General features: G+C 40.8%; 1 protein-coding gene across 3 annotated transcripts; it reads right to left on the bottom strand.

Annotated features, from left to right (window-relative positions):
- Positions 1-13,886: 13,886 nt before the first annotated feature.
- LOC112254180 (protein ILRUN) lies at positions 13,887-25,166 on the bottom strand. 3 transcript variants are annotated; one of them, XM_024426478.2, is made up of 5 exons: positions 24,597-25,157; positions 22,235-22,389; positions 21,826-22,023; positions 21,188-21,495; positions 13,887-14,071 (listed from the first exon to the last, which is right to left on the bottom strand). In XM_024426478.2, the coding sequence occupies exons 1-5, from the start codon at positions 24,842-24,844 to the stop codon at positions 14,036-14,038; spliced, it is 945 nt and encodes a 314-aa protein (XP_024282246.1). In that variant the 5' UTR covers positions 24,845-25,157; the 3' UTR covers positions 13,887-14,035. The 3 variants fall into 3 exon arrangements, with proteins under 3 accessions (XP_024282246.1, XP_042180140.1, XP_024282245.1); XM_042324206.1 differs by lacking the exon at positions 13,887-14,071 and adding an exon at positions 14,166-15,134 and having other exon boundaries at positions 24,597-25,166; XM_024426477.2 differs by lacking the exon at positions 13,887-14,071 and adding an exon at positions 20,505-21,037 and having other exon boundaries at positions 24,597-25,161.
- Between the last annotated feature and the right edge of the window lie 1,993 nt (positions 25,167-27,159).

Here is a 27,159-nt window from a genome sequence, read left to right as displayed (position 1 = left end):
ACAGAAGCCCGAGAGAGAGAAGGAGCACAAGCACAGAGTCGACCCTAATGCTTTTTGACTGAATAGTACATTTTGTAACTCCAGTGATTTTATTAAATATGTCCAACAGTAAAAAAAAAATGTAAAAAGGAAAATACTAGGGAAATAGAAATGTAATTAGTTGCTTATCCAATTATAGTACATCAAGAGTTTGTAATTGTAACAGTTTTATATTGTATTTCCTTGTTGGTTAAAAAAAATCTAAATATAATGTTGGAATTTCCTGTCTTATATAGTTGGAATTTCCTGTCTTTATAAGTTGAAGCCATCATCGCAAATAACACCTATTACCCACATTTGTTAAACGGTGTTGGATGTTCATTAACGTTTAAAAAGGAACTAATGGCCAACGTTGTAAATTACACTAATACCAACATTTAACAAACGTTGACAAATGTTTACAAAATGTAATCTGTCCCCTACACTTGAACTAAAATCAAACGTTTATCTGAATGCATTCAGAATTTTTAGACAGCCAATTCAACACCTAAAATAAAACATTTATAAAACTTATTTTTGCTACCTGGGTAAAAACATGTGGGAGGATTTGACATAGCGCTGCATCATGACTGCAACATAGGGACCAGAGCAATTCATGTTCATCACTCACCACATTAGGTCATCAGATGCTCCAACAAAATATGTTTCAGCAAAAACCAATCAGATAGTTAGCTAGCTGCATTTTTCCTCATTGGACCTGCATTTCCAATGTATCCAATTTCGGTTTGTGTGGTTCTTGGTTTAGCTTTCTGTAACTTCGGTCAGCATGTGTAGGCGCATATTGCGTCATGATTGCAAGGTGTCCCAATATCTTTTCCAACTGACCCATTATCTGGTTATAATTTCCATTCTAAAATGCTCTTCTAACCCATCAGAATTGAGTATTCAACAATGCTGTGCTAAAAACAGGACAGTTCAAAGTAAAATGGACAATATCTAGAAGGGGAAATCTGGCTAGTTATAACTTCTGTCTGGGAGTTTAACCCTGTGGGCTAAATTATCATAATAATCAGTGATTTTAAAGTTTATATCAGTACATTTTTCAGGAGCTGCATCATAGCAAAAAAGAAAATACCTCTGCATTTCCCGTTGTGTACACATATGGATTCTCATTGCAAATAGGCTCAAGATTACTCCTGATTAAATTGGGTAGCTGATATTTAGAGATTATAAACCCAAAATTATTAGTCATAGGAATCAGGACGAATGAAGCCAATGCAACTGGCTGTTTTACAAACGGTAGGCCTACCACATGGATGAGCATTTATAAAATGTCATTGCAATCTGACACTGTAGGCTACACTATTGTAGTTTTTCAGGGGAGGAGGGCGGCAATGTTTTCTGTCTCGACTAAGGCGGCAGAACGGCCAGGACTGGCAACATGGTTGCTTTTTTCAGATCAATCAAGTTCATATTCAATGTTCTCGTGCTGGACCTTTACACCAAATTAAATTAAAGTCAAACAAAATAATACAGTCCATGCAATATGTGAAAATGTAGGACATTCATTAATGTGCTCCCTATTGGAGCCAAGGCCTTAAGTCAAGTCAAGCAAGATATGTGAAAATAATGTTCATGTTTTCATAAAAGCATGAAACTTGGTACACTTATACAGTTTGGGGCCATAAACACATCGCAAAAAAACTCCCTCTGGTGGCCGTGGTGGGCATTTTTCTATTCCGCCATAACCACACAATGTATTTTCCTTCATATCTAATCAATCATTCTGTTGGCTTAAATGCACTTGCAGATCCCAGATATGATAAGCAGCAGTTTGCCGTGTCTTTCTTATTCAAGTTGCTCAATGTACAGCAGAGAGTTAAAGTCAATATTTGTCCTCATTTGTTCTGTTCACACCATATCTGCACAGTCCCACTCAAATAATCACATATTATTTATTTAATAATTATTACATATTATTATGGCACCTGTCCATCATTTGGTCAGAGAGACCCTTTCTATTTTTTGTCTACAGTCAGGTCTATGTTATTGTATATCATATTTTATATATCATTAATAAATTGTACCTCTAACTTTTTACATGAAACATCTAAAAATAAGTTTGGACACACCTACTCATTCAAGGGTTTTTCTTTACTTGTACTATTTTCTATATTGTAGAATAATAGTGAAAACATCAAAACTATGAAATAGCACATATGGAATCATGTAGTAACCAAAAAAGTGTTAAACAAATCAAAATATATTTGAGATTCCAAATAAGCAAAGAGAAACGACAGTCCATTCTTACTGTAAGACATGAAGGTAAGTCAATTCAGAGGAATTACTAGTATTGAAGCCAGGCTGGTTAAGGTCAAGAAGATTGTTCTGAGAGATAACGACAAAGTTGATCAGAGACAGCACGCTCACATGTTTTGGAAATAAAATTAAAAAAGAGATACAGGTCTCTGATCCACTTTCTCGTTATCTCTCAGAACAATCTTCTTGACCTTAACCAGACTGGCTTCAATACTAGTGGTTCCTCTGAATTGACTTACCTTCATGTCTTACAGTAAGAATGGACTGTCGTTTCTCTTTTCCCTGTGTCACGAAGGCACTCCACACTGCCAAAGATGACTGTCTCTCTCCTCCGTTCTCATCCTCCTAGATCTTTCAACTGCCTTCGACACCGTGAACCATCAGATACTCCTCTCCTCCCTCTCAGGGCTTGGAGTCTCAGGCTCCGCACACTCTTGGATTGCATCCTACCTGGCAACCCGCTCCTATCAGGTGGTGCGGAGAGGATCTGTGTCTGCACCACATACTCTCACTACTGGTGTCCCCCAGGGTGTCGGTTCTAGGCCCTTTTCTCTATATACACCAAGTCACTCGGCTCCGTCATATCCTCACATGGTCTCTCCTAACATTGCTAAGTGGATTACACGCAAATACTTTTCTCCTTCCCACCTTTTAACACCCAAGTGGCGACACGCTTCTCTGCGTGCCTGGCAAATATCTCAGCTTGGATGTCGGTTCAACCTCGACAAGATGGAGCTGCTCTTCCTCCTGGTGAAGGCCTGTCTGCTCCATTACGGTCTCCATTACGGTTGACAACTCCACAGTGCCACCCAACCACAGTGTAAAGAACCATGGTGTGAGCCTGGACAACACCATGTCGTTCTCTGCAAACATCAAAGCAGTGATTCTACAACATCCGTAGAGTACGGCCCTACCTCACACAGGAAGTGGCGCAGGTCCTAATCCAAAATCAAATCAAATCAAATCAAATTTATTTATATAGCCCTTTGTACATCAGCTGATATATCAAAATGCTGTACAGAAACCCAGCCTAAAACCCCAAACAGCAAGCAATGTAGGTGTAGAAGCACGGTGGCTAGGAAAAACTCCCAAGAAAGGCCAAAACCTAGGAAGAAACCTAGAGAGGAACCAGGCTATGTGGGGTGGCCAGTCCTCTTCTGGCTGTGCCGGGTGGAGATTATAACAGAACATGGCCAAGATGTTCAAATGTTCATAAATGACCAGCATGGTCCAATAATAATAAGGCAGAACAGTTGAAACTGGAGCAGCAGCACAGACAGGTGGACTGGGGACAGCAAGAGTCATCATGTCAGGTAGTCCTGAGGCATGGTCCTAGGGCGCAGGTCCTCCGAGAGAGAGAAAGAAAGAGAGAAAGAGAGAATTAGAGAGAGCACACTTAAATTCACACAGGACACCGAATAGGACAGGAGAAGTACTCCAGATATAACAAACTGACCCTAGCCATAAATACTGGAGGCTGAGACAGGAGGGGTCAGGAGACACTGTGGCCCCATCCGAGGACACCCCCAGACAGGGCCAAACAGGAAGGATATAACCCCACCCACTTTGCCAAAACACAGCCCCCACACCGCTAGAGGGATATCTTCAACCACCAACTTACCATCCTGAGACAAGGCTGAGTATAGCCCACAAAGATCTCCGCCACGGCACAACCCAAGGGGGGGCGCCAACCCATGGGACACTTGTCATCTCCCGTCTGGACTACTGAAACTTGCTCTTGACTCGGCTTCCCGGTTGTGCCATCAAACACCTGCAACTTTTCCAGAACGCTGCAGCTTGCCTAGTTATCGAGTTCCAAGTTCTCCCATGTCACCCCGCTCCTCCACACACTCCACGGGCTTCCAGTTGAAGCTCGCATCCCCTACAAGACCATGGTACTTGCCTACGGAGTAGCAAGAGGAACTGCCTTTTCCTACCTTCAGGCTACGCTCAAACCCTACACCCCAACCCGAGCACTCCGTTCTGCCACAACTCATCTCTTGGCCCTCCCACCCCTAGGACAGCATAGTCCCTGCTCATCTTCCCGGAAGCACCTGAAACCCTACCTCTTAAAAGATCATATGAAATCATCCCCCTCCTCTCCTCACCTCACCTCACCTAGACCCCCACACATTTACTCCACCCAAAAGTCCTTTTTTTTGTACGGAGGTCCATGAGAGAGGGTCGAATTGCAGGAGGCTTATTTGATCAAATACAAGTTTGGTCATGTTTTGGCTATTATCAATGTACTGATATACACTACCGTTCAAAAGTTCGGAGTCACTTAGAAATATCAGTGCTGTTGAAAGAAAGCACATTTTTTGTCCATTAAAATATCTCCAAATTGATCAGAAACGCAGTATAGACATTGTTAATGTTGTAAATGACTATTGTAGCTGGAAATGGCTTATTTCTTTATGGAATATCTACACAGGCATTCAGAGGTCCATTATCAGCAACCATCACTCCTGTGTTCCAATGGCACGTTGTGTAAGCTAATCCAAGTTATGATTTTAAAAGGCTAATTGATGATTAAAAAACCCTTTTGCAATTATGTTAGCACAGCTGAAATATTGTTGCTGTTGCTGATTAAAGAAGCAATACAACTGGCCCTCTTTAGACTAGTTGAGTATCTGGAGCAGCTTCATTAAATAGTACCCGCAAAACACCAGTCTCAATGTCAACAGTGAAGAGGCGACTCCGGGATGCTGGCCTTCTAGGCAGAGGTCCTCTGCCCAGTGTCTGTGTTATTTTGCCCATCTTAATCTTTTCTTTTTATAGGGCAGTCTGAGATATGGCTTTTTCTTTGCAACTCTGCCTAGAAGGCCAGCATCCCGGAGTCACCTCTTTACTGTTGATGTTCAGACTGGTGTTTTGCAGGTACTATTTAATGAGGCTGCCAGTAGAGGACTTGAGGCGTCTGTTTCTCAAACTAGACACTAATGTACTTGTTCTCTTGCTCAGTTGTGCACCAGGGCCTCCCACTTCTCTTTCTATTCTGATTAGAGGCAGTTTGCACTGTTCTATGAAGGAAGTAGTACACAGCGTTGTACGAGATCTTCAGTTTCTTGGCAATTTCTCGCATGGAATAGCCTTCATTTCTCAGAACAAGAATAGACTGACGAGTTTCAGAAGAAAGAAAGTTCTTTGTTTCTGGCCATTTTGAGCCTGTAATTGAACCCACAAATGCTGATGCTCCAGATACTCAAGTCTAAAGGCCAGTTTTATTGCTTCTTTATCAGCACAACAGTTTTCAGCTGTGCTAACATAATTGCAAAAGGGTTTCCTAATGATCAGTTATCCTTTTAAAATGCTAAACTTGGATTAACTTGGATTAGCTAACACAACGTGCCATTGGAACACAGGAGTGACGTTTACTGATAATGGGCCTCTGTACACTGACAGTTGAAGTCTGAAGTTTACATACACTTATGTTGGGAGTCATTCAAACTCGTTTTTCAACAACTCCACAAATTTCTTCTTAACAAACTATAGTTTTGGCAAGTCAGTTAGGACATCTACTTTGTGCATGGCATAAGTCATTTTTCCAACAATTGTTTACAGACAGATTATTTCACTTATCACAATTCCAGTGCGAAAGAAGTTTACATACAATAAATTGACTGTGCCTTTAAACAGTTTGGAAAATTCCAGAAAGTGATGTCATGACTTTAGAAGCTTCTGATAGGCTAATTGACATCATTTGAGTCAATTGGAGGTGTACCTGTGGATGTATTTCAAACTTAGTTCCTCTTTGCTTGACATCATGGGGAAATCAAAAGAAAACAGCCAAGACTTCAGAAAACAATTGTAGACCTCCACAAGTCTGGTTCATCCTTAGGAGCAATTTCCACATGCCTGAAGGTACCACGTTCATCTATACAAACGATAGTACGCAAATATAAACACCATGGGACCACGCAGCCGTCATACCATTCAGGGAGGAGACGCATTCTGTCTCCTAGAGATGAATGTACTTTGGTGTGAAAAGTGCAAATCAATCCCAGAACAACAGCAAAGGACCTTGTGAAGATGCTGAAGGACACAGGTACAAAAGTATCTATATCCACAGTAAAATGAGTCCTATACCGACATAATCATAAAGGCTGCTCAGCAAGGAAGAAGCCACTGCTCCAAAACCACCATAAAGAAGCCAGACTACGGTTTGAAACTGCACATGGCGACAAAGATCATACTTTTTTGGAGAAATGTCCTCTGGTCTGATGAGATAAAAAATAGAACTGTTTGGCCATAATGACCATCGTTATGTTTGGAGGAAAAAGGGGGAGGCTTGCAAGCCGAAGAACACCATCCCAACCGTGAAGCACGGGGGTGGCAGCATCATGTTGTGGGTGTACATTTCTGCAGGAGGGACCGGTGCACTGAACAAAATAGATGGCATCATGAGGGAGGAAAATGATGGGGATAACCTGAAGCAACATCTCAAGACTTCAGTCAGGAAGTTAAAGCTTGGTCGCAAATGGGTCTTCCAAATGGACAATGACCCCAAGCATACTTCCAAAGTTGTGGCAAAATGGCTTAAGGACATTAAAGTCAAGGTATTGGAGTGGCCATCACAAAGCCCTGACCTCAATCCTATAGAAAATGTGTGAGCAGAACTGAAAAAGTGTGTGCGAGCAAGGAGGCCTACAAACCTGATTCAGTTACACCAGCTCTGTCAGGAGGAATGGGCCAAAATTCACCCAATTTATTGTGGGAAGCTTGTGGAAGGTTACCCGAAACGTTTGACCCAAGTTAAACCATTTATAGGCAATGCTATCAAATACTAATTGAGTGTATGTTATCTTCTGACCCACTGGGATGTGATGAACAAAATAAAAGCTGAAATAAATAATTCCCTCTACTATTATCTTGACATTTCACATTCTTAAAATAAAGTGGTGATCCTAACTGACCTAAAATAGTTTTTTACTAGGATTAAATGTCAGGAATGGTGAAAAACTGAGTTTAAATTTATTTGGCTAAGGTGTAAATAAACTTCCAACTTCAACTGTATGTTGATATTCCATTAAAAAGCAGCCAATTCCAGCTACAATAGTCATTTACATGAACAATGTCTACTCTGTATTTCTGATAAATTTTATGTTATTTAAATGGACAAAAAAGTAGCTTTTCTTTCAAAAACAAGGACATTTCTAAGTGACCCCAAACTTTTGAACGGTAGTGTATGTGAATGCATATATCATTCCAGCAATATTGAGAAGAACTACTTGGTTGTGCCTGTTGTTCACACACGTATGCCCTCTCATTGGCTAGAAAGGCCCCACCTGATCTCATCTGCCTTTGAGGACATGTATTTACATTGTTTGAGTGGTCACTCGGCTGTTTTGTCAGTATAATAGATAATCTTTATAGAAAACACTGCTATGCTACTGGATCCATAAGCTCAAAGGCACCACCTATCCAGGTGTCAATGAGGCCAGAGTTCACCCCTTTCCTACACACTCAGGTATGGTCTTTTTAGAATAATCTTTAGTTTTTTTGTTTTTCATCATCCATACTCTTATCTCCAACACGAATTTGGATTATTTAATAATAAATAAGTATCATCTCCTTGAGGCACTGCATCTTGAATTATGAATAATGCTTGTGATGAAATGTACATTATATTGTCAGTCTGCAAGAAGAGATGGGTTGTTTAATGAGAATGAAACATTTACAACCATTTTCCTACTGTAAAACATGCTGTGGCATTATACTTTAATCATGACACCACTTACAGTAAGTCAGTGTACAGTAAGATTGCCTATAACAGAACTGTTACCCTGGACTGAAGAGCCCACTGTGAGGAAACATCATACCTTACAGCTTATACCATAAACCAACGGCCACACCATTAATGTGGGAAGCAGCCCCTCCGTCTCAATTACCGCTTACCTCTCACAAATAGACTGCAGTCTCTCTTGGACCCAATGCCTATTTTTTTGTCATTTGGGGACCACAGCCTCATCCTGGCAAAATAGGACATACAACTGTGCTGTGGTCACTGCCAACACAGTGTATTACATGAGTCAGTGAGTCAATCAACAAAAAAAACTAAACACACATGGTGCCACATTATTTGTGTCAGTGTTAATTTAATCATACAAATCTTAATTTATACATACAGGAAATATGCTTGAATTTGACATTTTTTCTTCTCATAAATGTTCTATCATAAGACTATGCAAACTCTCCATTCATCCACTCACCATGCCACACCGCTTAAAAAAAGAAAATAATTAAAAACTCCCCATCGAACACAAACACAAGCAAAGCAGACAGCAAGGTACTCTGATAAAAAAAAAGAAGTAGTATAAAAATAAAAATAAAAGGTTGGGAAGACTAACAGTATGACCTCGAGAAATACAGAAATATGAAAGGCTTGTGTGAAAACACCATGCCCACAAGAAAACAGACACCGTACATCAGAATAAACCATAAAAGACTATTGTACGGCCATCTACAACAGCTTTAGTCGATGAATAACAATTGTCACAAATTTCCTTTTTTATTTTTACTCAACCTGTTGGAACATAGGAAGCAGACAAATCAGGATTGCTTGAAGGGTGTGATAGAAAAAGGGTTAAAAACGACAACATTCCAAATGGTAAATAAATTGCAGAACATGATGTTAACTCAGTTTGGTTGATATTTGTAAACAATGATTAACATAACAAAACCTCATACAGCAATTTATGCAGAGTACAATTAATTCCAGGGTTGAACCTGTTTTGAATATAAGTAGTACCAAATTTACCTAATTTGACAATCAAAATGGGATTCAATGTTGTGTACAAGTTTGGAAGAAAAATAAAACGAGTATATATAAAAACAAAATACGCTCTAGATCCTGATAGTACATCGAATCACCACTTGCAAACGTCTGAAGTGGCATCTTGCAAACTGCAGAAACTGCAGAAATAAAACAAATGGTGTTGATATTGCTGATGGCTTGAGAAGTCACAAATCCAGAAGTCTATCTTTCTATGCTGTTGTCTGTCGTGACGTGTCAGAGACAATTTGGTTTGGTAGTTTAATTAATAGCACCATCTGCTTGCTCTAAAGAACAAGCTTTACCACTGAACTATGCATCTCTGTGTTAGAACAGTACAGCAAAGCCTTACTTACTGGGCTATTCATTCACAGGCCTGTATCCTAAATTCTGAAACATCAGTGGAGGAATTGTTTTAGAATGAGTATTATATTTGTGTGTACATAGGTCACCACTTTCTTACCGATGTAGTAACCACCATTTCATGTTTAGTAAAATCCAGAAGGAAACCATACACATAGTAACAGTCCAACATTTGGACACACCTACTCATTCAAGGTTCTCTCTTTATTTTTGACTATTTTCATCAAAACGATGAAATAACACATATGGAATCATGTAGCAACCAAGAAAAAGTGTTAAACAAATCAAAATATATTTTATATTTAGGAATCTTCAAAGTAACCAACCTTTGTTTTGATGACAGCTTTGCACACTCTTGGCATTCTCTCAACCATCTTTGCGTAGAATGCTTCTCCAACAGTCTTGAAGGAGTTCCCACATGTGGTAAGGGTAGGCCACCCCCAGGTGGTAAGGGTAGGCAACATAACATCTGCCACACTGATCCTCAACACTGGGGCCCCTCAAGGATGAGTGCTTAGTCCCCTCTTGTATTTCCTGTTCACCCACGACTGTGTGACCAGCACAACTCCAAAACCACCATTAAGTTCTGACGACACCAACAAAGATGAGACAGCCTATAGGGAGGTGGTCAGGGACCTGGCAGTTTGGTGCCAGGACAACAACCTTTCAATGTGAGGAAGACAAAGAGCTGATCGTGGACTATAGGAAGGCCGAACAGGCCCCCATTAACATTGACGGGACTGAAGTGGAGCGGGTCGAGAGTTAAGTTCCTTGGTGTCAACATCACCAAACTATCATGGTTCAAACACACCAAGGCAGTTGTGAAGAGGCACAGCAACACCTTTTCTGCCGCAGGAGACTGAAAAGACTTGGCATGGGTCCACCTCCCCCTCCCTTTGTCTTTACACTGCTGCTACTCGCTGTTTATTTTCTATGCATAGTCACTTTACCTCGATTAACCTGTACCCCCACACATTGACTCAGTGGTGGTACCCCCTGCAAATAGCCTCGTTATTGTCTTATTTTAATTGATTATATTTTTTTTACTTGAGTTATTTTAGTAAATATTTCATTAATTAACACTACTTCTTGAACTACATTGTTGGTTAAGGGCTTGTAAGTACGCTTTTCACGGTAAGGTTGTATTCGGCACACGTGACAAATACAATTTGAAATGCTGAGCTCGTTGGCTGCTTCTCCTTCACTCCGCGGACCAACTCATCCCAAACCATCTTAATTGGGATGAGGTCGGGTGATTGTGGAGGCCAGGTCATGTGATGCAGTACTCCATAAATCTCCTTCTTGGTCAAATAGCCCTTACATAGCCTGGAGGTGTGTTTTGGGTCATTGGCCTGTTGAAAAACAAATGACAGTGGGACTAAGTGTAAACCAGATGGGATATCGCTGTAGAATACTGTGGTAGCCAAGCAGGTTAAGTGTGCCTTGAATTCAAAATAAATCAAAGACAAGGTCACCAGCAAAGCACCCCCACACCATCACACCTCCATGCTTCACGGTGGGAACCACACATGCAGAGATCATCCGTTCACCTACTCTGTGTCTCACAAAAGAACCAAAAATCTCAAATTTGTATTCATCAGACCAAAGGACAGATTTCCACCGGTCTAATGTCCATTGCTCGTGTTTCTTCGTGTTTCTTGGCCCAAGCAAGTCTCTTCTTATTGGTGTCCTTTAGTAGTGGTTTAACGAGGAACAGTGGGTTAACTGCCTTGTTCAGGGGCAGAACGACAGATTTGTACCGTGTCAGCTCGGGGATTCGATCTTGCAACCTTTCAGTTACTAGTCCAACGCTCTAACCACTAGGCTACGCTGCCGCCCCACTGCCGTTTCTTTGGAGCAATTCGACCAAGAAGGTCTGATTCACAGTCTCCTCTGAAAAGTTGATGTTGAGATGTGTCTGTTACTTGAACTCTGAATTATTTATTTGGGCTGCAATTTCTGAGGCTGGTAACCCTAATGAACAGCAGAGGTAACTCTGGGTCTTCCTTTCTGTGGCGGTCCTCATGAGAGCCAGTTTCATCATAGCGCTTGGTTTTTGCGACTGCACTTAAACTTTCAAAGTTCTTTACATTTTCAGGATTGTCTTAAAGTAATGATGGACTGTTGTTTCTCTTTTTGTATTTGAGTTGTTCTTGCCATAATAAAGACTTGGTATTTTACCAAATAGATTTATATTCTGTATACCAACCCTACATCGTCAACACAACTGATTGGCTCATACACATTGAGGACATGAATTCCACAAATTAACAAGGCACACCTGTTAATTGTATTCGAGGTGACTATCTCATTAAGCTGGTTGAGAGAATGCCAAGAGTGTGCAAAGCTGTTGTCAAGGCAAAGGGTGGCTACATTGAAGAATCTCAAATATATTTTGATTTGTTTAACACTTTTTTAACACTTTTTTAACACTTGATTCCTTCCATGTGTTATTTCATAGTTTTGATGTCTTCACTATTATTCTACAATGTAGAAAATAGGAAAAATAAAGAACATTGGAACTTTTGACTGGTACTGTACATATGCAGACATTGATTTAAAACCTACAGTTGGAAGTTTACATACACCTTAGCCAAATGCATATAAACTAAATTTTTCACAATTCCTGACATTTAATCCTAGTAAAAATTATCTGTCTTAGGTCAGTTAGGATCACCACTATTTTAAGAATGTGAAATGTCAGAATAATAGTAGAGAGAATGATTTCTTTCTTTCATCACATTCCCAGTGGGTCGGAAGTTTACACACACTCAATTAGTATTTGGTAGCATTGCCTTTAAATTGTTTAACTTGGGTCAAACGTTTCAGGTAGCCTTCCACAAGCTTCCCACAATAAGTTGGGTGAATTTTGGCCCATTACTCCTGACAGAGCTGGTGTAAAACTGAGTCAGGATTGTAGGCCTCCTTGCTCGCACACGCATTTTTAGTTCTGCGCACTATTTTTTTTATAGGATTGAGGTCAGGGCTTTGTGATGGCCACTCCAATACCTTGACTTAGTTGTCCTTAAGTCATTTTGCCACAACTTTGGAAGTATGCTTGGGGTCATTGTCCATTTGGAAAACCCATTTGCGACCAAGCTTTAACTTCCTGACTGATGTCTTGAGATGTTGCTTCAATATATCCCCATAATTTTCCTTCCACATGATGCCATCTATTTTGTTAAAGTGCACCAGTCCCTCCTGCAGCAAAGAACCCCCACAACATGATGCTGCCACCCCTGTGCTTCACGGTTGGGATGGTGTTCTTCGGCTTGCAAGCATTCCCCTTTATCCTCCAAACATAGCGATGGTCATTATGGCCAAACAGTTCTATTTTTGTCTCATCAGACCAGAGGACATTTCTCCAAAAAGTACGATCTTTGTCCCCATGTGCAGTTGCAAACCGTAGTCTGGCTTTCTTTAATGCCGGTTTTTGAGCAGTGGCTTCTTCCTTGCTGAGCGGTCTTTCATGTTATCTCGATATAGGTTTTACTGTGTATATATACTTTTGTACCCGTTTCCTCCAGCATCTTCACAAGGTCATTTGCTGTTGTTCTGGGATTGATTTGCACTTTTCGCACCAAAGTACGTTCATCTCTAGGAGACAGAACGAGTCTCCTTCCTGAGCGGTATGACAGCTGTGTGGTCCTATGGTGTTTCTACTTGCGTACTCTTCTTTGTACAGATGAACGTGCTACCTTTCGGCGTTTGGAAATTGCTCCCAAGGATGAACCAGACTTGTGGAGGTCTACAATTTTTTGGCTGATTTATTTTGATTTCCCCATGATGTCAAGTAAATAGGCACTGAGTTTGAAGGTAGGCCTTGAAATACATCTATAGGTACACCTCCAATTGACTCAAATTATGTAAATTAGCAATCAAACTTTTAAAGCCATGACATCATTTTCTGGAATTTTCCATGCTGTTTAAACGCACAGTCAACTTTGTGTATGTAAACTTCTGACCCACTGGAATTGTGATACAGTGAATTAAGTGAAATGATCTGTCTGTAAACCATTTTTGGAAAAATGACTTGTGTCACGCAAAGTAGATGTCCTAACTAACTTGGCAAAACTTTAGTTACTTAACAAGAAATTTGTGGAGTGGTTGAAAAACGAGTTTGAATGACTCCAACCTAAGTGTAGGTAAACTTCCGACTTCAACTGTACAATTGCTCAACAGGCAAAATAGTTTTAGATGGCTTTTTTCACTCACACGTAATTTTCTCAAGCTCACACGCATCCATCCCTTTGCTAAACTCATCCAGCAGTCCTTATTCACTGAGGTGTGTTGACAGCTAAAAATAAGAAAGAAAACTAAAAACAGCTGTGTAGTAGTATGACAACTTTTTTTTTAGGATTTATAGCACTCATTATGTAGCATCTACACATACAGATCTCAGGAGGGTGCTGATGATGTTGGTAGGGGGTTATTCGCTGGGGTAGGTGCGTCCTTGTTCTCTCTGTAGCTTGTGTTTTGGTGGATTGGGGGCAAGGAAGAGGGTTGTCTGGAGTCTGTATGAAATGTGTCACTCCCCTCTCCGGTGCCCCTGCCTCAACATACCCAGGTCAGTTCAGCACCGCCTGGATCTCCATCTTTTTAACTCTGGCCAAACGGATAGGGGCCATGAATACCCTGGGGAGAGAGACAGAACACAGTGCACAATTTTACGCTGAACGGCACATGCCTCTTGCGGAGTCGGCGTGCTTACGCCCAGGTTTTCATTGAATTTAATAGGAGTTTCTCAAGGTTTGCAAAAGAAATGTTTCCGGTGTCGCAGGAGAGTAAGGAAGCAGCACCCTTCTGAACAGGGCAGGCCCTTACATAAAGCACATGTGTATTCCTCAGAAAGATAAGCTCAGCAGTACCTCAGTCCATTATTGAGTCAATAAAAGTTGTGAATGAGCAACAGAGGCATGGGTTTCTGAACAGTCAGGTGTACCCAGCCAGGAGTGGCAGTACATTTACAGTCTGGAATAAATTTTTAAAAAGGCCAGCCATAACAGAACTATGAGGTGATTTAGAGCAGGCACGGAACACACACATATCCAAGCATCTCTGAGGGCTATATGGTGGCAAACTGACAAGGGTTATCATCATATATACAGGTAAATCCATAAAAACAAAAATGACTTGCATCATTAAGGGCAATAAACTTGGCAAAGCAGGTGGTGTACAGCAGCTGTAGTGGTGGATGTTGTTGCTCAGTGAGGATATTTTAATCACGAACTGACATATAGGGCTGGTTTTCCAGACACAGATTATGACTACAAGGAGAACCTCCACTGAGAATGCTTCAGTCCAAGACTTAAAAAAAAAAAAAGGGCCAATGCAGCCGTGTTTATCTCAATATCAAATCATTTCTCAGTAACAATTAAGTACTATGGATGAATATTTTCCCCAAAATCCACCCGCATTTCAATACCAAGAATAATTCATATTTATACCGAGAGTGTAACGAGTGTGCACTGAGAGTCAGGAAGCAAGTTCAGAGAGTGAGTGTTTTTATGAATAAAAGAAACAATGAACACGAAACAACGCACCGACATGAAAACAGAGTCAATAACACCTGAGGAAAGAACAAAAGGGGAGTGACAGATGTATCCCAAGGAGGGGATGGAGTCCAGGTGAGTGTCATGAGGCGCAGGTGCGCGAGACGATGGTGACAGGGGTGCGGGATAATCAGCAGCCTGATGACCTAGAGGCCAGAGAGGGAGTATACGTTGCAGAGTCCCGGGAAATACCACAAAAAAATCTTTAAAACAAAGATATGGTTACTTTGCCAGAGTTCTCCCAATATATACATAAAGATTTCACTGAAAGTGAAACTGATATTTAGTAATGATACAGTAACTTTGATCGCCAGTGACATTGTTGTAAAATTGCGAAAGAGGGAGTTCATAAATTATGAGGATTATTAATTAATTCAGGCATAGAGCACACCCCGAATAGGCTATAGCGTTGTCGAATCATACAAACTTTGTAACGGCGGTCAAACAAAAGTCAAAATGCTCAAAGTTGACAGAATATCTCCTATTTGGCAAAATCAATATTATTCTTATTATAATAATACAGATCAGCTCATGAAATAATAATAATAATCCACTTGAGCGCTCATATGGGCAGCAATAAGAGACAGCTACAGCTGTATTTTGACATGCATAGGCGAGACATGCTTTGATAATGCAACCTATGGATTACAGAATAAAGTTAGGAATTTTAATGTGAGACAGGAGTCAGGATTTTGGGTTTCGGTAGGATTGGCACAATAGGAAAATAGCCTAGGCTTGATATTAAAAAAAAGGCTACAACGCAAGTCAATATAGAAATATACACTGGATTTAGGCTACATTATTGCACACTAAATGTTTCTGATCAGTGATAGCTCATTTATTTTTTTGCTCATCTACCACATGTCCTGCCAGAGACCAAATAACCAAATGGAGATTCAGTGACAAAATCACATTGATTGATTATCAGACAAGTCACAGGCTTTTGGTTAAGAGTAGGACAGGCTACTACATGAGTGAAGAGCAAGAAGACTTGTTCAAAAATGTTATCAGCTAATATACAGTGGCAAGAAAGAGTATGTGAATTACCTGGATTTCTGCCTAAATTGGTCATCAAATTTGATCTGATCTTCCTCTAAGTCACAACAATAGACAAACATAGTGTGCATAAACTAATACACAAATTATAGAATGTTTCATTGTCTATATTGAATACATCATTTAAAAATTCACAGTGTAGGTTGGAAAAAGTATGTGAACCCCTAGGCTAATGACTTCTCAAAAAGCTAACTGGAGTCAGGAGTCAGCTAACCTGGAGTCCAATCAATGGGACGAGATTGGAGATGTTGTTTAGAGCTGCCTTGACCTATAAAAACAAAACAAATAAATAGTAAAAATGTAAAAAACAAAATTTGAGTTCGCTATTCACAAGAAGCATTGCCTGATGTGAACCATGCGTCGAACAAAAGAGATCTCAGAAGACCTAAGAATTGTTGACTTGCATAAAGGTGGAAAGGATTACAAAAGTATCTCTAAAAGCCTTTATGTTCATCTTTCCACGAATTGTCTAGAAATGGAGGAAGTTCAGCACTGTTGCTACTCTCCCTATGAGTGACCGTCCTGCAAAGATGACTGCAAGAGCACAGAATGCTCAATGAGGTTAAGAAGAATCCTGGAGTCTCAGTTAAAGACATCTCTGGAACATGCTAACATCTCTGTTGAGGAGTCTATGATATGGAAAACACTAAACAAGAATGGTGTTCATGGGAGGACATCATGGAAGGAGCCACTGCTGTCCAAAAAAACCCCATTGCTGCACGTCTGAAGTTTGCAAAAGTGCACCTGGATGTTCCACAGCGCTACTGGCAAAATATTCTGTGGACAGATGACACTACAGTTGAGTTGTTTGGAAGGCACACACAACACTATGTGGAGAGAAAACAAAAGGCACAGCATACCAACATCAAAACCTCATCCCAACTGTAAAGTATGGTGGAGGGAACATCATGGTTTGGAGCTGTTTTGTTGCCTCAGGGCCTGGACAGCTTGCTATAGTCAGCGGAAAAATGAATTCAAGTTGATCAAGACATTATGCAGGAGAATTTTAGGCTGTCTGCCTGCCAATTGAAGCTCAACAGAAGTTGGGTGACGCAACAGGACAATGACCTAAAACACAGAAGTAAAATCAACAACAGAATGGCTTAAACAGAATAAAATACTCCTTCTGGAATGGCCCAGTCCTGACCTCAACCTGATTGAGATGCTGTGGCATGACCTCAAGAGAGCAGTTCACACCAGACATCCCAAGAATATTGCTGAACTGAAACAGTTTTGTAGAGGGGAATGGTACAAAATTCCTCCTGACCGTTGTGCAGGTCTGATCTGCAACTACAGAAAATATTTGGTTCAGGTTATTGCTGCCAAAGGAGGGTCAACCAGTTATCAAATCCAAGGGTTCACATACATTATCCACCCTGCACTGTGAATGTTTACACGTAGAATTGTTTGCGTATTAGTTTAAGCAGACTGTTTGTCTATTATTGTGACCTAGATGAAGATCAGATAACGTTTTATGACCAATTTATGCAGAAATCCAGGCATTTCCAAAGGGTTCACATACTTCTTCTTGCCAATGTATAAGCAAACTAGAATAAAATATGATCATTAGTACTTAGCTAATAATATTTCCCCAGCCTAATTGTTACCAAATATCCAAACAGAGATTCAGTGAAAAATCTATAAGTCCCCCACGCTTGTCAAAACAGCACTGTCCCAATCAAAACAGTGCTAAAATTATAATCTAGGTGACCACACACACACACAACAATTGCTTTAAATTAGTACAACGGTTGGATTCAACTTTAGGAGTTTCAGTATAAGCAAGAATTTGATAGATGCCTTCAATTGCATTAGCCTACTTTATTCCAATATTTTCATCATTCAGTTGCTCATATCTAAAAGGTGAGTTTTCCATTCTCTGCGCTTTTTCTAGGCCCAATGGCTGTTTCCTCACTCCATTGCCGCCCGCCTTCACCGTGTTGTTCTCAACACCAGTTTTAAATCAATATAGCCTACTGTTTACTAGAAGTCTGGCTTTTCATTTTTTTCCCCCCAGGTTCAGACTCATTTCATTTCTGTGATGGTGGAACAGGCCTGGGCTCGGGCTTCTGCTCACCGGGCCTGGATCAGAATCAAATTTTCAGGTCTAATTAGAACTCTAAATTGCATTTGGGTCTTGTGTGCAGTTTCAATTATGCATGTGCTTTGAATTTATGGCGACTTTGTGTGAACTAAATCCATGAGGCTAAAGGCTTCCATGTGACAACCTGTTTAGATAATGCGCCATTACATTTTCAGCCAATCTGCTGCGGCGCATGTTGTGTATTTTGTGGAATTGCATTAGTGCCACATTGGGGGGAAATGTTGTAATTTCCCAGGTCTGGTCATAAAAACAAAATAAAAAAAATCAGAAAATGTGAAGAGTGGTTATTGGATCCAGGTTACTGGTGTTAATACCTTTTAAGTACACACACTCCTAAGTTTGGGTCACTTAGAAATGTCCTTGTTTTTGAAAGAACAGCACTTTTTTTGTCCATTAAAATAACATCAAATTGATCAGAAATACAGTATAGACATTGTTAAAGTTGTAAAAGACTATTGTAGCTGGAAATATCTAATGGAATATCTACATGGGCCTTTGTACACCTATTATTAGCAACCACCACTCCTGTGTTCCAATGGCATGTTGTGTTAGCTAATCCAATTTTATCATTTTAAAAGGCTAATTGATCATTAGAAAACCCTTTTGCAATTATGTTAGCACAGCTGAAACTGTTGTTCTGATTAAAGAAGCAATAAAACTTGCCTTCTTTAGACTAGTTGAGTATCTGGAGCATCAGCATTTGTGGGTTCGATTACAGGCTCAAAATGGCCAGAAACAAAAAACCTTCTGAAACTCATCAGTCTATTTTTGTTCTGAGAAATGAAGGCTATTCCATGCGAGCAATTGCTAAGAAACTGAAGATCTCGTACAACGCTGTGTACTACTCCATTTCCAGCTAGAATAGTCATTTACAACATTAACAATGTCTACACTGTATTTCTGATCAATTAGATGTTGTTATTTCAATGGACAAAAAAAAAAAAAAAAAAAGTGTGCTTTTCTTTCAAGAACAAGGACATTTCTAAGTGTCGCAAAACTTTTGAACGGTAGTGTATATACACACAAAAGTATGTTGAAACCCCTTCAAATTAGTGGATTTGGATATTTTAGCCACAAATCAGGACATAATTTTTTAAAAATTGAGCACACAGCCATGCAATCTCCAAAGACAGACATTGGCAGTAGAATGGCCTTACTGAAGAGATCAGCGACTTTCAACGTGGCACTGTCATAGGTTGCCACCTTTCCAACAAGTCAGTTTGTCAGGTCTGCTCTGCTAGAGCTGCCCCGGTCAAATGTAAGTGCCGTTATTGTGAAGTGGAAACGTCTAGGAGCAACAACAGCACAAGCCACGAAGTGGTAGGCCACACAAGCTCACAGAACGGGACCGCCGAGTGCTGAACTGTGTAGCATGTAAAAATAGCATGTCCTGAGTTACACTCACTACCGAGTTCCAAACTGCCTCTGGAAGCAACACCAGCACAATAACTGTTGTCAGGAGCTTCATGAAATGGGTTTCCATAGCCGAGCAGCCAAACACAAGCCTAAGATCACCATGCGCAATGCAAAGCTTTGGCTAGAGCGGTGTAAAGCTCTACCCCATTGGACTCTAGAGCAATAGAAATGCGTTCTCTAGAGTGATGAATCATGCTTCACCATCTGGGAGGCCACGGACGAATCTGAGTTTGGCAGATTTGGCCCTTTCCTGTTTCAGCATGACAATGCCACCGTACACAAAGCGAGGTCCATACAGAAAGTTTGTTGAGATCGGTGTGGAAGAATTTGACTGGCTGGAAACAGAGCCCTGCCCTCAACCCCATCGAACACCTTTGGGATGAATTGGAACACCGACTGCGAGCCAGGCCTAATCGCCAACATCAGTGCGCGATCTCACTAATACCCTTGTGCTGAATGGAAGCAAATTCCTCAGCAATGTTCCAACATCCAGTGGAAAGCCTTCCCAGAAGAGTAGAGGCTGTTATAGCAGCAAAGGGGGACCAACTCCATAATAATGCCCATGATTTTTTTTAATGAGATGTTCGCCCGAGCAGGTGTCCACATACTTTTGGTAATGTAATTGTTTTTAATAGCAGAGAAGCATAAATATGGAGCCCCCATGCACTTACCACAAATACCTTGTTTGCGGTATTGTACATTCCTCTCAGCTAATGACGTTACATTATCTACATTTTTGCTCCAAGACGCTGGCAATTTGAAAAAAACTGTAGCGCTGTAGTTTCAAAACTCTGTGGATAGTGCTAAAAGAAAATGGTCAAAAAGAAACACAAAATGGCTTCTTAGCAAAGGGCAATTTCTCAAGCAAGAATTTTGCTAGGACTGTCTGGGAGTGGTCTGAGAGGAAAACTGAAAATGAGTTGCGCTCTAGCCAACAGCTCACAGATACAGTGCCCGTATAGACTACATAATGAGATTATTATGGACAAAAAGTGTGAAATTATTTGTATTTGTCAAACGGCAACCAAGCATCGATCTCCATGTCACCAGGTTAAGACCCTCGATAATTATTGGAAAGGAGCATCAAGCTCACCTCCGTGCACTTTCACCACCCTGTGAAGCTCATCATAACTTACTTAATCTGTAGCCTAATAACTTCAGTTTCATACACATGCTACGTTAGGTTGTGTTAAATACTGTACCCCTGAAAACCAGAAACATCCACTTTCTGACAATGGCTAGTAGCCTAATAAACTGCATGCTTTCCCGAACAATCGGTCTGTGCTACAATTCAGAGCAGAGATCTATTGTATTTTCCACACATTCTGTAACGGTACAGTAGTGGCAACGCCTGGAAAATCAGAGAACTTCACTAACACTGTACTTTCGTGACAACAAAAAACACTATATTGAATCGGAAGTTTCAAAGTCAGCCATGAAGAGAGATGTTCTTATCCACATCCAAACGTGGCACTGAAAAAAAAAAAAAAAACTCAAGAAATATTGTAATAACAACTACTCACTTCTCACACAAGAGGCCTAATGTTTAAGCAGATAACAATGAGGAGTGGACGTCACCTTGTTTTGAGTCAAGCCAAACTTGGTTCATTAATTCATACATACCTGACTGTAAGTCACTACTGATAGATTGCTTTGGAGCCCATTCGATGCTCTATTTACAGCATTGTGAGACAGTCCGTTTTGATCTTGCTGGATGGCGTCCTGCGTGCCCTCCCAGGCTCCTCCAGGGTCTTTCAAGTTGTTGTGGTCTCCGGAGTTGTGTTTGCTCTTCTGTGGCGAGGCGAAGGGGTTGAAGTCTCCCTCCACGTTGCGGTGCGGCTGCGTGTTGAACTCTGTCTCGAAGGAGGACAGCTGCTGTGTCACGCCCAAAAGGCCCCCCACCTCTACACTGAGGATCACCCAGATCACATCTGTGTGGACAGAGAGAGTGACACCCACCAGGAGTTAGGGGTGACGTGTTCTGTCCAGGAGACAGAGTGCTGTGAGTTAAATACCCCAATGCTCAGTAAATCAAGGATAAAAAGTCAAGTTGACCAATTTCAAGACATTGATTGACCAATTAAAAATCTTGAAAAAGGACTACACAGCTAAACAGTTGCACACAAATGTATAAAATGATTCAAATAAAAACTAAAAACTGCAGAGGTTAACGTGTCTGGATAATTTCTAGAATGAATTACACCCTTATGGGGAAAAAAACGTGTCCACAAAACAGTGCATCCGCACTGTTTGGGACCTACCTCCGTAAAACAGTCCTGTGGCTGTGCACATCCTCCATTGGCCCTGGTACATGCCAGGTGACACAGGGCTGTGCATCTGCACACTGACATCTGAGATCTCCTGGGGGTCTAGACAGCGCACCATCACCATGTTGATGTGGCCAAACTGGTCCCCTCCAATGTACTTCAGACATACCCCGGGTGGCCAGGACTCTGCACCTGTGAAACAGACAGACAAAGATATTTGATACACATTTTTAAGACACAAAGCTCCCTTGCCAAACATGCAGTCAGTTACCTTACCTGCACCACACACACGTTTACAGGCCAGTGGTTTCTGGGTCTTACATTGCAGTGAAGGTTTTTCTTCTTTTGTGACTGAATCATACATATGGTGATATGAACTGGATGAATAAAAGGTAGCCCCCACCTGTATTCTGTATCCTCCAGGTCTTTGTGAACGGTGTGTCGGGGGGAACAGACTCTCCCTCACCAATCGTCACATCCTCCAAAAAGGACATGGATGGTGTGTTGATGCTGGGACCCTCAACGTCATAATATGCACCGATGGCTGCCTGTAGATTCCTGTTTTAATGGCAAAAGACATTGAGGAGAGTGGGTGAGTCAATGCCATGTTTAAACTAGGAAGTATTCAACATGATCTAGTTCCTGAAACTACTTCACAACAACCATTTAAAAATATATATATATTTAATAAGTATCTTGCTGATAATGATTTTCCCTGGCAAAAATATGAGTCAAGGTCATTTCAGGGTTGTTTTATTTTGTTCAGTGATAAAGTCGTGATCACTAGCCTACCTTAGCTCACTACCAATCAAATTACGTCATCATATCACAAACACTCACTAGCTAGGTGTTCAAAAATGTACTCCTAGAGCTTGCACATGGTTGTTTAGCTGGACCAGAAAAAAATACAAGTTAAATGCGATGGAAACCCATTTTCAGCTCTACTGATGTTTTTTTAATTGTATATATTTAAAAAAAAAAATGTTTTATAGGGAGTGTGCCTACTACGGTATTGGCAAGTGTTAACTACATGGCATGTATAGCCTGCATGATGAAATTATTATAGACCAAAGAGCAAGATAATTTTTATTTGTCAAACAGCTGCCAAGCATCGATGATCATGTCACCAGAATTAGACCCTCGATATTTGTTGGAAAGGAGCATCGACCTCATCACTTGCGCCACCTTGTGAAGTTCATCTTAATTTGTTCAATCTGTAGCCTAATAAACTGCATGCTTTCCTGACGAGTGGTCCATGACTCCCAAGTTCACTTCAATATGATGGTTATTATATCAATATTTGCACATAAAAGCATTTCCACCAGCATTTCTCACATAATTCACTAACAACAAAAAGATTCCACCTTGTCTATCATGTTTTGTTGACAGTCGGAAAGTTCATCAAAAATTTTTTTTTTTAAATGCTGTTTCCATCAGACATGTCATGACATTTTTTATCCAACATGTACTTTACTGGCATAAAAATGTTCTATGGAAACCTGGTTACCGCTGCCGTGTTATTTTTCATACGATATGACTTTACTCACATAAAAGCTGGATGGAAGTGTGGTTATTGAGGTGATTCGATGAATCTGGTCCAGGGAAAATGTTCACTACATTAGTTTTGGAGCCAGGTGCCCCCGTTCAAATCAACTGGGAGCAGGTATATCTCCGACTTCCGATAGTGTGTTCAAGACAACTGGGTACTTGGGGGGGGCATCTGGGAAAAATAGTTTTGAACGGTCATCCAACTCAGAATTCCAAGTCAGAACATCTGGCATCTCTCTAGAAGTCCGACTTGAAGATCAATGACCCCATGATTTTACCTAATTATTTTCCAAATTCCCAAGGTGCGTTCAAGACAACTGGGAACTCTGAAAAATACGAGGTCAAGTCATGACTTCAGTGCTCTTCAGGTCAGAAAGTCAGAGCTCTAGAAAGAGGCCCAAGATCCTGAGTTGGAATTCCGAGTTGGATGACAGTTAACATCGATGTTTTTCCAGTTGGAGCTCGTTTTTTCACGTTCCCAGTTGTCTTAAACGTACTGACGTCAGAAGTCAGAGATTTCAGAGTTCCCAGTTCTTTTGAACACAGCATAATGAGTAGTATTCTGTGTTTACACATGCAAACGTGATTGCTTTTGACAATAACGTTGTATCTGCCTTCCCAATGAAAACTTGTTTTAAAATACATTCTAACACACACACACACACACACACACACACACACACACACACACAATGGACAAGATATGTTGTATGCACCATGCTGCCTTGTTGACAACATGACCGAGCAGCACAGTTTACTGTTTATTTGAGAAAGGCGCTCCTCCCTCACCGCTTTTGCCCGTTCACGGTCGCGGTCCATAGACCGGTGCCCCGCATCATAATCGAATCAGCACAATTTTTCTGGCGTTAGCTACAGTTTCACATAACTAACGTAACTATTGCCGCGTTCACATACTAATCGAAACTAGGGAACTCGGAAAAGTCTGACTCGTTAACTGGTTCGTTATACATATGCAGCGTTCACCGAATAAGCTAATCGGAAATGTTCGAGTTTCGACTAGCACACGAACACGGCATAATTCCCAGCAATGACATAGCCAAATGCAAAGTATCGGCACAAGTAGATATAGCTATAACTACATGAAAGAGAACGAGAGAGACACACGCAACCACAATAAATAACAGCTAGCTCGCTTTGGCACTAGTCCAAATGTAGCTAGCTACTAGCCAAGTTAGGCCCCATATCCACGAACTCACCAGTTGGTCATGTCAAGGAAGAAGGCGCATCCTGCCGGGTTGAGTTGGAACCCCAGCAGTCTTTGGAATTCTGAGATCAGGACATCCTTGTCAGTGGTGCCCATACAGTTGAATTTCTGCATGAGCTCCGGGTCCAGGTCTATGTCCATGCCCTCCATCGGCAGGTCTACCGTGGCAGCGACGGCGGGGTCTCCTAATTTAAACCAAGGCCTTGTCCAGTCATAACAACCACTCCAACAACAATACATTTAATACGCATGGTGGAGGGCAACGTTTGACGTCGGTGCAATTGAACGTCACCTTGCGTCGCGGTGTGTGAGCCAAGGTGTGGACACAGAGTTTCTAAACCCAGAGACGCAAAAGCGCAAGCGGTCGAAGCAGACTAAGTAGAGCAGGCCGGGGTTTGGGGTTGGAGAAGTAAATGAAAGAAGTGAAAAAATATTACTTATTTGTTAATTTTCTAAAGGCAATACCTAGATTCGAGACAATGTCTTCAATGGATTAACGTGTTATTACTCGAAATTCGTCAAAAAAAACACTATATCGAAGCAGTGCCTTTTGCGTTGAAGACCTGCACATGCGCAGTTCATCGCGAGGCGATCGTTAGACCAATGACGTTTTCTGCGCATGCGTTTGGCTAGCCAACGTTGCCATGACATCGCCTTCAAGCGTGATCGGGGATTTCTATTGGAGAAGCTGTTTATGCACAGATAGAACAACCAGACAGATATTTCACCAGATGTATAAAATGTGAAGAATCCGCTTGGCGTTTCCACTCACTACCAAATATGGCCGGCAGTGGGAGAACATTGGATCTCAATACAGTTTTCTGTTCCCCAAGTTAGAATCCGTTATGAACAAAGTGGACTACGTTTTTCAGACTTTAACCTTTGCCAAAGTTGCAAAAAATTGCGTTGTTTAGGAGTGCAAATGCGAATTGAGTTATTGCACACACGGAAATATGCAGATATATGCAAGAAGGATCTAGGCTAATTGGATCTCACTGGCTCGTGTTTGGCTCTGCCCACCTCCTTGCTTGTTCTGCCCACTATGACTAATGTATTCCCATTAAAAACGACAGGCTGTGGTCTCTTAGTTTAGTTATAAACATATTTGGTTTGAGCCTATCTTCATACTCTTCTGTCAAATCAAGCTTTATTTATACAGCACATTTCAGACATGGAATGCAACACAATGTGCTTCACAGGAAAAATATATATAAAAACAATGGAAATAAAAACTGCAATATTTACTACATAGGCTATATTATTTCAATTATTTCAAGGCTAGCATACAAATAAATACATTGTGAAGCATTTGCAAATATGACACAATAGGCTGGTAGAGATATATAGCGCTCAGCATTTAAATAACATTTCCTTGTAATTATATGATTATAGTCTATATATTGCGCTTATAGGCTGTGACTTAGTTAGAATTAAATACAAAGTCAACAAAAAAAGACGTATTAGTGAATTGAATTCATTTTTAGAAACATGAGTTGGGCCAGTGTCTGGCTACAGGCTCACACGATGCTGCCTGCAAGCCGGCCAGCAGCGGAGAATATCTGAGGCACTGGGGATGGTAAACACCCTTTTGGCCACTCTTGCCAGGCTGGGCAGAGATGCAGAGTTGTTTTATTTTTATATAGATAGGCTTAAAGGTTTTTAGGCAAAACAACCCAATAAAAACGTAAAGCTCCTTGAACGTGGGAATATGCCAGGCCTATTGTGCCAAAATCAAGTATGGCCTATTGTATAGATAATAGAATGAAAATGAACTAAATGTTTAAGGGATCTGATTTTTTATTTATAAATACTTTGTTACAATGACACAATATACCCACCTCCTTCCTTTCTTAAAGCATGCTCACATAGTAAGTACACCATCAAGTGTATTGTCAGATTCCACAATAATTCTTTAGTTGTGGACACTACATCATCACACTCCCGATCTTGCTCTTGGTCCTCATCTTTGTAAATCACCTTAATTTAGCCCCTGTGTGTTTTACTAACTTCTTTATGAAAATATTTAGGGAACTCCATGACAGTAGCTAAAGCAAGGGGCTATAGCAGCACACAAGTAGACTACAAATGCATGCCCTGAGCTCATCAAGTGAGCTCTACTGGACGAGATGAGAAGGCCGATGCTCAAGTCTCGCCCAAACGCTCCAGTCAAATTGGGCACTCTCAGCTCTGCTCACATACTCTGCTGGCAGGCTACTCCAGAGGCTGGGTATTACTAACTGAAGGCTGCCTCTCCATGCCTCTTGGTCCTAGGCTTTGGGATAGTTAAAAGGCTAGTGTTAAAAGGCTAGTGCCTTTGAAGCATGTCAGACATTTTTTGGGGTGCACAATCGTGGATTGTTTTTAAACCAATAGAATAATCTTAAAATGAATTCTAAAACTGTCTTTGGTGCGGACTTTGTCATCGGTCATCTGTTGCTATTTGAATTGTTATTTTAATTTTCTTTTCTTTAGCTAATGATGGTTTCAAAACAATAATCTGGGTCATTCTAAGGAAAAACACAATTAAATAAACAGAAGTCCTTTGTTGCATTTAT

Source organism: Oncorhynchus tshawytscha, linkage group LG07 (assembly GCF_018296145.1).
Source record: "Oncorhynchus tshawytscha isolate Ot180627B linkage group LG07, Otsh_v2.0, whole genome shotgun sequence".
NCBI lineage: Eukaryota > Metazoa > Chordata > Actinopteri > Salmoniformes > Salmonidae > Oncorhynchus > Oncorhynchus tshawytscha.
The sequence above is the reverse complement of the archived record's forward strand: the minus strand, read 5'-3'. Positions and strand labels throughout refer to the sequence as shown.

Excerpts from the sequence above, each read along its gene's own strand:
- LOC112254180 (XM_042324206.1), bottom strand. The coding sequence starts at position 24,844 with ATGTATTGTTGTTGGAGTGGTTGTTATGACTGGACAAGGCCTTGGTTT. Across the intron at positions 22,390-24,596 it reads TTCCTTGACATGACCAACTG|GAATCTACAGGCAGCCATCG; the intron begins GTGAGTTCGTGG and ends CCATTAAAACAG. Across the intron at positions 15,135-21,187 it reads CAGTAGTGACTTACAGTCAG|GTCATCAGGCTGCTGATTAT; the intron begins GTATGTATGAAT and ends TCTGGCCTCTAG.